Genomic DNA, 12,261 nt, shown 5'->3' with positions numbered 1-12,261 from the left:
GGGGAAGAACCGAGAAGCGGAGGCTCCGGCGGGTCATGGACGAAGTGCGTCCCTGACCCGCCGGAGCCTCCGCTTCGGCTGGAAGAGAGCGACGCTGGCTGCTGCTCCGGTGAGCTCTTGTTCTACAGCATCGCACCGCGGACTTCCTGCCGTTCCTGAGCCCGTTCCGGGGAGTCAACGGAGGACGCTATTACCTGCTACGGCCAGGGGTGTCTCGAGCGCTGTTGCCACCCAACCGGGTGGTTCCCCCAACGCCATCACCGGCATCACCTCCACGGGCGCTTGGAGCGGGAGCTTGTACGACGCACCCAACGACGCACCAGCGATGCCAGCCTGAGCACGTCGAACGCCATCTAGACGCCGGCTACTGGGCCCATGCAACACCGCATCCACACCGAACCAACCGTGGGCACGAACGCCGACCGCTATAACAGTAGAACGCTAGTAGTAGTAGCAGTGTTCCGGGTCCTGTGTATTGATAGTCGTGTTTTGTTAGTTATTTTTGTATGCTAGTCTGTGTGTGTCATGTAGGGTGTATGAAATGTGCGTCTGTGTACGGGTACACCTATCGAGTGTTATCCGGGGAGATCCGTACGTGACACTGTTACCTGATCCTCACCATGCAGCTTTTCCCATTTGCAATGCTCCTATACCCGCCGCGGTGGCTCAGTGGTTAGGGCGCTCGACTACTGATTCGGAGTTCCCGGGTTCGAACCCGACCGCGGCGGCTGCGTTTTTATGGAGGAAAAACGCTAAGGCGCCCGTGTGCTGTGTGATGTCAGTGCACGTTAAAGATCCCCAGGTGGTCGAAATTATTCCGGAGCCCTCCACTACGGCACTTCTTCCTTTCTTCTTTCACTCCCTCCTTTATCCCTTCCCTTACGGCGCGGTTCAGGTGTCCAACGATATATGAGACAGACACTGCGCCATTTCATTTCCCCCAAAACCAATTATTATTATTATTATTATTATGCTCCTAAGACTTTCTTTACTTCTCTCTTGTTAATGACGGGATGACGCATTGGTGTTCGCTCGTGTGACATTCTGATTACACTGGCTACTGTATATATTTGAGCAGAACTCTTCGGCTACGTTAACTGTCTTATCCATATTGCTAATGACATTGGCCTCCTTGTCTCTTAACGCATACATCTGATTTAATTATACCGATAGCTACATTACAGTAGCATTTCGAGCCTTCAGCGTGGCAGCGCCGCCACGCACGTGGTTGGTCACGTGGTGCGGAGCAGCTGCCGGGGCGCTGCGCAGTGACTGATCACGTGGTGCGGAGCAGCTGCTGCTGCCGGAAGCGCGGCGCGACAGCGAAACCGAGATGACACAGCTGCGCATGCGCCGTGTCAAGTGGGACGAACACGAAGGAACGCCCAGCGAAACGGAGCGGCGAAAGACTGACTTCGCAATTCAAATGAGCAAGTCCCACTCGGCCAGCTGTAACTATCGCGTCACTCCAGGTTTAACCAGAGCTAAACCACCGCCATTTTTTTTTACCTATGCCTAGTTTTCTGTTCGCCACATTTAGGCTAACTCAGTACTTCAGAGCATGCTCGATTCTCTATATTCCTTACGTCAGCTACCTTGCGCTGATTTATGAACTTCGATAGCTGTTATTTCTATGTTGTCTCTAGGGCTAGACGCCCACATGCTTTGCCGTTTCTTAATCCGATCTTTTGTCTCCTGAGATAGCTTGCCGGTTTACTTGAACACAATGAACTCCCCTTGCTTTCAGTGTATATAAGCCATTTGGCTGATCCCCGATGCCGCGGGTTCGAATCCGGGCCGCTTCGATATCAGCGTCAGCCTGTCTACGCCCACTGTAGAGGACAAAGGCCTCTCCCATATCTCTCCAATTAACCCTGCCCTGTGCCAGCTGCGGCCACCGTATCTCAAAACGTTGACCCTATCCTTGCAAAGCTTCTCAATCTCATCCACCTACCTAACTTTCTGCCACCCCTTGCTATGCATCCCTTCCTTTGGAATCCACTCCATTACCCTTAAAGACCATCGATTATCTTACCTTCGCTCTACATGTCTTGCCCAAGTCCACTTCTTCGATTAGGATATGTCATTAACCCGTGTTTAACAACCCTAAATTTACGTCACACTCGTCATTTTTCTTTCCATTGCTTGCTGCACTGTCAAGCTGAACCCTTTTCGTTAGCCTCCATGTTACTGCATCATAGGCGAGTATCGGTTTCAGTGGTGAAATGCGAAAGCGTCTATGTGCGAGGCACCCCCAACAGGTCGAAATTAACACGGAGCCCTCCCCTATGGCATCCCCCAAGTCATCTTGCATGCAGCCTCGGTATGTTGAACTCCCCATACCCACATGAACCATATAGTCATCAGAACTTGAGCGGCTGTGATGATGACTGGGTGCTCTTCAGATATCCAGCTTACATTTTTTTCTAGGTAAGCTGGAGCAAACCATATCACCATACTGTCATAATGTTTTGTTTTCTCACCGTTGTAAAAACAAGTGCCGAAGTTTTGAAATTCAAGAATACGGTTTGATAGACTGCTCATTCTGCGTACTCTTCTAGAAAACCTACCACTTTTCCTTTTGTCGAACACAGCAGTTATGCTTAGCAACTACATTACTATACCACCACTTTGTCTCAGTGTTTCCTCGCCAAAGCATCGGTGCGGTTTCACCTCGATTTGGCTTTTGCATGGGACTTTCTTGGAGAAGGAGAGCGGCCCTTGGCACCCAGGCATTTTTGCTGGCGGCAACGTTCGCCCCACCACAGCCGTGCGGGGAAAGTTCGGGCTAGGCCAAGTCAATGCAGATCCACCACCCAATTTGGTTTGCCTCTGTTCTCATGATAGAGGTGGATGGAGGCAAAGTCACCGCAGGAGGCAGGCAGCCAGGAACAAAGCAACATCCTCACTGCTAGGCTCACTTGTTGCTTTGAAAAACAAATGTGACAAGTACCTACATTATGCGGAGGCACATCATATAATGAAAGCCGGAGTAAACTTAAAACTCTCATCGAATGACACAAAACGTAAGCATGAAGCTTAAACTGCTTTGAGCACAAGCAGAGCTCAGCCTAACTGGACACAGGCTTTACGGTCAAGACACTGTAACTAAATGCAATTGGAAGAAGTACAAATGGCTTGATATCACTAACTTTGAAGTTCATGCACATCGAAATTTTTTTTCAAGGAAAAGAATGATGCATATTCTAATGCAGACAAAATAAAAAAGGATTTACATAAGCGATGCTCACAGGGACATTTGGTGCACTCAGAATTCTTTAATGAGGCACAACTTGGAAACCATGAAAAGATAAATCGGGGCTGCTAGAAGTCATAGAAACTCGAGCTTGGGTTGAAAAATCTGTGCTTCTTCGGGGACGATGCACCTGTAAGCATTCCAGTTGAACTTGAGTCCCCTTTCTCCTCCAGCTGCGCTGATTTTTTGGACAATGCTGGAACTGCAGATGCCTGCGAGAAATCATTAAGCCCATGTAAAACTGAAGCACTGAGGTTAACCAAACAACAAATATGAAAGTGGCATGCATATATTTAAATCCAACACTTAAGCGGTACCTGAAATAGTTTGCACCAAGGCTAAGAAAAGCAAAAGCCAGGTGAAAATCATAGCTGGTCAAACTGGTGTAAGGACTTTAGTGGCAGTGCAGGAAGAAAGAAGGGACAGGATAGGACACAAGAGTAAAGAGCAGTGACTATGTGCCACTCTTCATCAATCTGCATCAATCTTGGTTTAAGGAACAAACTCCCAGTAGATTCCAAATGGAACAAGTCGAAAACCAGTTAGATATCAACTGGTATTGTTGGAATTAAGTCGCAACTTGTTCTTTAAACCCGTTTAACCACTTAGGATTCTTGCAAGAGATGGGTAATTCAAAATCTATCAGTACTGATAGATACTGAATTGCCCATCATCCTCCTACAAAAATTTTAGATCTAGCTTATGTAGCACCACAGATATCAATAATTAAAAATGAACCCCTTTCTTTTCTCTTCCACTCGTACGAGAGCAAAACAGAAAAAAAAAATTTACAGGCCGGTACTACACTGCACCTTCTTGGCTCAGTTTACTTTTATTTTTGGCTGCTCACCCCCCTGCCACAGCACTATAGACTGGATCTTCTTCAGCTGGTCATGGCCCCCACCTCCATTATTTACGAATATCTTTGGGGTTTTTGGCAAGCCAATTAGTCTCTTCATTACCGACGTCAAGCGGGCCACATGTCATTGCATTGCAAGATTTTGAGGACTTGTATAAAGCATAAATGCTGAATGGAATTTATTCTACTTACTGTAAAATTCTGAGCAAGAGCCCCCACCCCCGCAAGTGGAAATTACTGATTACTGGCGAAGTAGAGGGGGGCGCTATCCCGGAACAGGGCTTAAAATCAAGACCGTGGCGACATTTTCCCGCCATAAAAAAAAAGTGCAGTGCACATGAATTTAAAACATCCTGCCATTCATTCCCGCTCGAAGAACTCTAAGAGCGCATCGTCCACGCATTCACTAAAAACCCGCGCGCTGTTGCTCAACTTTCTTCGAAGTTTTGCTTTCCTGTAGGTTTGCTGTAGCAACTTCCCGGCATTTTTGTCTCATTCCAGTATCCGTTGTGGGTTGAGCTTGAAGTCTCAAGATATTTGTCAATGTTCCCTCCGTTTTCCTGATGCCACTGCATGATCTTAATTTCCTTCGTCACTCTGTTTGAATGCAGTGCCGACTTGAGAACACCAAAGCAAGATGACAAATGGCGCGTGCCGAACGGACATGCTAATGAACGCGTTGAAGGCTTGAAAAAAAGTATTGGATTGGATTCTTGAACTCGATGGGGCAGGCCAGTGCGCCTGGGCAAGATGAATAATAGGGCATGGAGCGGGCAGGGGGTGCTTTCCCGGAACGGAACGGAAATGTGAAATTAACAGTGAAGTTAGGGAGGGCCCTAGCATAGGTGGGGGCACCTATTAAAAATTTTACGGTACAAGGCAGCAATCTGCTTGAAGCCAGGAGGGTGGCTTCATAATAGGCTTAATTTTGAGGTACCTGAAAGTTTATACTAGAGTCCTTTTGAAACAGACTACCAGATAGAATGCTGTAAGAATGTAAAACAAGTGGCAGGAATGCTACTCCCAAGAGGACAGGACTACATACAAAAACAGCAGCCGTAAGCACAGTTCAATAACCCCAGGCTCAATATGGAAATACTAAAGTGGAAACACTGGATCATCTTTTATCACCTTCTCAAGTGCAGCTGAATACCAAGCTTCATGCTTAGCCTTTTAAAACTTGTAAAAGGTATGCAAGTCACTTCTTACGACTAAAGACCCTCTATTCGTCCCACCGTGGTGGCTCAGTGGTTACGGCATTCAGCTACTGATCCGAAAGACACGGGTTCGATCGCGGCCGCGGCAGCCGAATATCTATGGAGGCGAAATTCTAGAGGCCCGTGTACTGTGCGATGTCAGTGCACGTTAAAGAACCCGAGGTGGTCGAAATTTGCAGAGCCCTTCACTACGGCGTCTCTCATAGCCTGGGTCGCTTTGGGACGTTAAACTCTAATAAACCAAATACCCTCTTTTTTTAAGTTTTCACAGTTAATACATTTACCCGTCTGGACAGATGGGTCATTGCATTAACACGCGCCTAACTGAGCATGCTAATGCCTTGGAGGCTAATAAATCTACTAATCTAGCCGAACATGTTAGAGACTGCAAATCTTGCTTCCATACTTTGCATCACAGTGATGTATTATACAGTCACCCAACACAGTTAACAAGAGAGATTATGGAGGCTATTCGCATGAAGACAAAAACTAAACTGTGCGTTAGCAGCCCATCTGTATGCCTGCATGACAGTGAGGTTCGTCTCCTCGGTTCCACGTAGCTACATGTGTGTTTGCTTTGCTTATTGATTGTTTGCCCTCTTTGTATTTTTTGATTCCTGTGAACAAGCCTTTAGTTGTGAGTAAAAATCGCGCTGGTCCTGTTGTTTCCTTTCTTTGTTGTCCTCATCTTTTGCACTGTTTTCCCAGATGTATATATCACCAACTCGACTGTCTTGCCATCGCGTTGAACAGCAATTACACAGAGTTCCAAGAGTAGCAACCATTTGAGTTTCTACACCCAAAGCTGTTACAGCACAGTGATCTACGCCTCATCGACAAAAACTTCAGTGGACTGTGGTTACTGCTTTATCCAAGAAATGCAAAACACTATGATGCCACCTACAGACAAAAGCTAAAAGCACCTCATCTGCAGTGTGTGAACGGCGTTGACTTTCATGAAAGGATCAAAGGGTGCACTAGAAAGAACGTAAACATAAGTAGAATATAACAAACACTACTGAGAGGAAGGGGAACTGCACTTAGCAAATCAGCAAAATTTTATGGAAACATTTCAAAATCGCGATGCACCGATAATACCAATGTTTCGATGCAAGATGACTTTTCGGGTGTTTTATGCAATTTTCAGTGCCAAACTAAATTTATGTTTCTTTAATACTGCAGCACTAAACTGTTTCAGTCATCATCATTTTTATCTTAATCTCGCAACACGTTTCGGTCGGCTGTCGGTCTCTTAATAATGCAACACACAAGGCGTGTTCAGAAAGTTTTCAACTAGATCCCTGAAACCTGCTTCTTCGCTTCCACCTCCCTAGGATGCTTGTGAGAGGGACACTCTATGCATGCGCTGGTCACCTCTCTTGTCTCCAGTCACTAAGCCAACAAACAGTGACACCACTAAATGACAGAGTGATTTGGTCAGTACATTTGCAGTAGCACTGCTGCAGCTGCCCCTGTACAGGCATTCAGATAATTTCATCTGATTTGCTCATGGCATTATTCTTGAGAGCTTTATGAATAAAATGAACAGCTTTAAAGGATGAACGTCCAAGCTGAAAGCAGCACTTGATGAAAGTGTGCTGATCAAGTCAACATGCGATGCTGCTACTGCTCAGTACTCAATTTAAAAGCCTCTGTCAGTCAAGCTAATTATAGCTTGTGCATGCACAGTGGGATCCCCTAACTGATGGCTGAATTCATTGTTTTTGGCCCACCAACACAGCATGAAAAACACGACAGGGCATGACATGAAATACATTAGTAATAGTAAACATGAGCTTAGACATCTCTCCAAGAAATACTAAATTTATCTATCAAAATGCGTTTAGTTATGCGCTCATTCACTCTACGTCTTTTTGAAGAAGTTTTCAATTTATTCATCAAGCGCTCATTCACTCCGCATCTTTTTGAAGAAGTTTTCACTTTGAATAAATGATGCACGACGAAGTTATGTTTGCCAGTTGAAATGTAATTTGCTTCTATGTTTCACAGCATTGTACACTAAGTATGAAACAATGTAGCTATGTGTGGTCATGCCTCCCCTTTGCTGGAAAAACTTGACCCGTTAAAAGTGCCCCAAAAAAGCTGCACAGCTGCACCACAAGGTTTTGGCTACACTTTGTTTAAAACTTGAACAAAGTAGTAACATGAAAATTCACATGCAGTTTTTTGCAAAGCAAACAAAATATTAATAACAAAATGACCTCTTACATTCCTTTCTAAGTTTCCAGATAAAGTAGCAATCTATAGTACAACCATTTCACTTCAGATGAAGAAAAAAATACTTGTGGCATTCTGCAGAGATCAGAAGCTTCACGCCACTTCAGAGGCTAAAAATTAATAAAATACAATAGTTTTCAACTGCTAAAAGGAGCCACTTACACTGCCAGGACGCTTTCCCTTGCATGGTGAAGCCTTTACTGGTGGTTTCTGCAAGAAGGCTTACTGTCAGATCAGTGATTGTGTGTCTAGCGATACATGCACAAAATATGACTACTATATGTCAGGAAAAGAAAAATGTTCCAACTGGAAGCACGCTCTCCCAGTTGCTTTAAATGTGAGGGTTCAAGAGAAACGAATAGGCAGTAATGTGGCAACATGATGAGGACCCAGAAATCCTGCTCACAGATTGCTTTGAGTTTAGCACCTTGCAAGACTTTCCTGTGGCATGGCATGCAAACAATTATATTAACAATTGACATGCTAACTTTGTATTAAGCACAGCTACCCTGTCCCCTGGCCAGCTACTTCCAAGTACAAAATTGAGTTTGTATTCTTAATTTTTTTGAAAGAAGTGCCCAGCACACTGCACAATGCTCCTGTGAAACATGCATAATATTTATCACTGAACTCCTTTCACTCCACTGAAGCTTTTGTTCGACCAGGGAGGCATGAAACCTCACAGTGACACACTTATCGCTGCTTCATTGCAGCTGCTGCTGGTTTCAAATTTAAACAGGGCAACGAGGAGCCTTGTTCATGCTTTAAGGCACTTGCAGAGAAGTCATGCAATCGCCTGAAAAAACAAAGCCACCCCTCAACCTAGAGACTGACTGACCACAAGTTCGAGCCCATATGACCTAGCGGTCAGCAGCCAACTGCAAAACTACTATGTGACTGTGGTTGGCACACAATAAAGGGAAACCCTTTATTTGCTTCTGTGTGCACTGATGCATGCAAGCCACAGCTCCCATAATTGGTTTATGGATCCCAGCCCACACCCTTGCATCAGTAGCACAGCACTATAACCAGTCAGCCACTGTGGTGGTTAAAGCTCCCATGAGGAAAATAATAAGTATTAGCATTTTTCAGCTTCTATGATAGACAAGCAGAAACAAGGGACTAAGATAACAATTATAGGCACAAGTACAGCTCAACGAAACTTGATAAGAAACATGGCAGCAAAGAAAGCCTGATGACAGCCCTTGTTAGACTGCACAATTTCTGTCTTATGTGTGAATAAGCACTTTGTAAGAATGAATGAGCTCCACACAAAAGTAAAGCACTCACTGCCTCCTGCAGATGTTTTGATGCCTTTGTTGCAGCGACTCCATAAGATTTGGTTGAGTAGGATTTCCCTCCAGCCTTACCGGTCACTTGCAAGGTGTTAGCACTCGGAGGCTTCGGCTTGATTGGGATTGCTTCGCAGATTCTAACCAACTCAGAGAGCTAAGAAAAAAATTAATAGAAAGGGTAAGAGGAAACATTCATGAACAAATGTACTTAATCATATCATCTCACCATCAGGGTGCTTTCTCTAGAAAATAGAGAAACACGCAATGCTCACAGAAAACAACCAAACTTCGACATCTTTCAAAAAACAATGCTCTTTTACTTAAAGAAAAAGCTCACAACTCGAAATAACTTATGTTGCACACGGGTTGTAAACGCGACAAAATCTGCATTACAGTTCAAGGTTCATATTTTGAAGCAAAATGTCACTCTGGGATAAACCCCATAGCTACCACCGTGTCATTCCAATTACCATTATGCATACATTCTCAGAAACAATCCAAAATGCTCCTCTCTATCAACCTTGCATGCAACCTTCAAGCCCTCACCGATACTTCACTCGATGAGCTTCCCTGTGATGATTCAGCAGGCATCACAGCAACCTTAAGTCCGGATGAAGGAGATGACGCTGATGTGAAGAGTGTTTTTTCCTGCTTCAGCACAGGCTCACGCACAGCCTGCAGTGTCAAAGTCATGGGCATTGGATCAAGCACAGAATCCTCCTCAGCTTGTGACAATGCTAAAACCAGGCAAAAACTGAATTCAGTGGCAGCTCAGAATGCTAGCTTAAGAGAGTGGCATCTAGTGCTATGAGCTTTCATGCAAACCAATTGTCTAACATGTTGGGTGGCACATGACAAACTGATGTTTTAATACTGAAGGCACCCCACAGGATGCTTTGCAGTTGACCTTGCAAATGTACAAGGTATGTTAGGCAAGGCACATCACTGAAAATCTTCCGAACAAACTGAGCACTGCCTGACATATAAATGCGATTCCCTACTTCACCAAGATTATCTGAAATAGTACAGAGTGCAAACCGCAATGTTTCATTCAGACCATGAAATGTCCGTTTCCTGCATGCTGGAAAACAACATAAACTGCCAGCCATAAGTATGACCTCCTTTGTATTGGTAACATAGCCAGTGCTTTTTTAGGGCTGTCAATTGCTTGGTTTGTCTGCAACACCTTTCAGTGTACTTCCACTTCTACATTTACTGCATATTAACACCCAGCCTAAGCTAATGCAACGGACCTACACAGTGCAGACTTCAACAGCATGTTTGACATGTTTTTCAGCTAAATAAGTGCTGGCATGCATTTAATTAAGATTAATCCATGATCCAGGCAGACAAACAGAGATAAGCAAAACACACAGGAGGACAGAATCAAGCATTCACGTCTGCAATCTTGCCTGATTGCCTATCCTAGGCATGAAAAAATTCTTACGCTTTTCACAATTCTTCACTCAAACTTTCAAATGCCACACTGGTGCCCAGGAGTTCACATTACCAGGCTCAGGACTCTTATATGCACCTGCCTATACTTGCCAGCACCACCACACCAGTGACCAGCACCCTATTTGCTTAAAAAATAATGTTTTGCTTCCAAGTACTACAGTCAAACCTGGATATAACGAAATTGAAAAAAGTTCGCAATTTTTCGTTATATCCAGGTTTTCGTTACATGCAGTTTCGGGTTAAGACTGGTAAGGATTATGCCAAAACGAAATAAAAATTCGACAGATATCAATTCAAGTGAACTCGCCATTCAAAGAATTTATTTAATAGAGAAAAACTGCGTAATTTTCGCTTGCTGTTTTTGCCCGATCGAAGCCACTACTCGGCGCTCCAAGGAAACTAAGGCATCCATGGCTGCTTCATCGTCCTGCGAGCCGACGAAATGGCGCAGAACGTCCACCGCGTCCATCAGTTCCCTCGCGGTGGGAACAGCACAAAACGTATCAGGCTCTGACGAACCGTCACCTTCAAGGCTATCTTTAACGGTTTCGACAAGTGCCGCATCAGTCATCTCTTCCGTAGCCACGGCGCCGTTGTCCACGAACAAAAAGTTGCACAGCTCGACACCGTCGGGCACCCCACCGTTCATGCGTAGTTCATCCCACGCTTCTGCGACCTCGGGTGGGCTTGAAGGTTCGTCTTCAGTGACTGTAGCTTGAATGGCCTTATTTACCTGAGCCTTGGCGAAGCAATTGGTGATCACTTGTGATCCGACCTCTTGCCACGACGCAGCAAGCATTTCGATTGCTTGGTAGATATCCACTTTTGTTGGCCATTCAAGGCGGATGTCCAGGAGCATCTTCTGTATCAATCGACGCCGGTAACAGCATTTAAAGCTGTTAATAACCCATTTGTCTAAGGGCTGTACCAGAGAAGTGCAGTTAGGTGGCAAATGCTGCAGCTCGACCTTAGAAAGCTGTAGGCCTTCCACATGGTGCGCGGAGCAGTTGTCAAGCAGCAAACAAATGCTGCGAACTTGTCGCTTGACATCTTGGTTGAGCTCCTTCAGCCAGTCGTAAAAAATTGCCCGCGACATCCAAGCTTTGAAGTTTGCCACATATTTTACTGGCATCCGCCCTGTTCCTTTAAAACATCCGGATCGGGCATTGCGGAAAATAACAAACAGGATTCGCTTATCGCTGGCATCAGTGTTGGCGCAAAGCAAAACCATCACGCGGAGTTTAATTTGCTTTCCACCGCGGCAGTCTTCTCCTTTCAGTGAGAACGTGCGGCTCGGTAACATTTAAAAAAACAGGGCCGTCTCATCAGCATTATAAATGTCGGCAGCTTCATAGTGGCTGAAAATGCCGGGAAGCTTCTTGGCCACCCACGAGGCAGCAGCATCGCTGTCTGCGGAGGCAGACTCGCCAGATACCACTTTTCCGACGACACCGTGCCGGCTTTTAAATCCTTGTAGCCAGCTGTTACTCGCTTTGAAGTCGTCGTGGCCCAGGATACAAGCAAAATCTATGGCTTTCTGCTGCAAAATCGCGCCACTTATGGGCACGTTTTGTGCTCGTCTGTCCAAAAACCATGCAAACACGGCGTTGTCCACATCAGCATACGTCGACGTCTTCAGTCTTTTCTTCTGGGCGCTTGTGCCCGACTCCATCGCACTGCGGATGCTTTGTTCTGCAGCAAGAATGGTTGACAGGGAGCTGGCTGGTATATTGAAGCGGGCAGCGACATCCTTCTTTTTTTCGCCGGCGGTAACCGCATTCAAAATCGAGAGCTTATCTTCAAGCAACAAAACTTTGCGTTTCCTCACAGCAGAACTCATCGTAACGAACCGACACCGTAAACACACACCAACACACACACGTCAACACGCTGACGAAGAAGACTTACCATAACTGCGCCGCAACACCACGAAAAATT

At 45.4% G+C, this 12,261-nt stretch overlaps 1 protein-coding gene across 3 annotated transcripts in view; it reads right to left on the bottom strand.

Annotated features, from left to right (window-relative positions):
• Nucleotides 1-3,247: 3,247 nt before the first annotated feature.
• The window catches only part of LOC144121434 (uncharacterized), a 70,108-nt gene continuing 61,094 nt past the window's right edge, over nt 3,248-12,261 (bottom strand). For all 3 annotated transcript variants that reach the window (XM_077654626.1, XM_077654624.1, XM_077654625.1), the window contains 4 exons: nt 9,412-9,540; nt 8,861-9,019; nt 7,733-7,780; nt 3,248-3,468 (listed from right to left, as the gene is read on the bottom strand). In XM_077654626.1, coding sequence (XP_077510752.1) covers nt 3,325-3,468; nt 7,733-7,780; nt 8,861-9,019; nt 9,412-9,540 — 480 coding nt within the window. In that variant the 3' untranslated portion in view covers nt 3,248-3,324. The remainder of the gene's footprint in view (nt 3,469-7,732; nt 7,781-8,860; nt 9,020-9,411; nt 9,541-12,261) is intronic.

This window comes from Amblyomma americanum, chromosome 2 (genome assembly GCF_052857255.1).
Source record: "Amblyomma americanum isolate KBUSLIRL-KWMA chromosome 2, ASM5285725v1, whole genome shotgun sequence".
Taxonomy (NCBI): Eukaryota; Metazoa; Arthropoda; class Arachnida; order Ixodida; family Ixodidae; genus Amblyomma; species Amblyomma americanum.
Note: the sequence above shows the minus strand (reverse complement) of the source record. Positions and strands in the feature narration are given on the sequence as shown.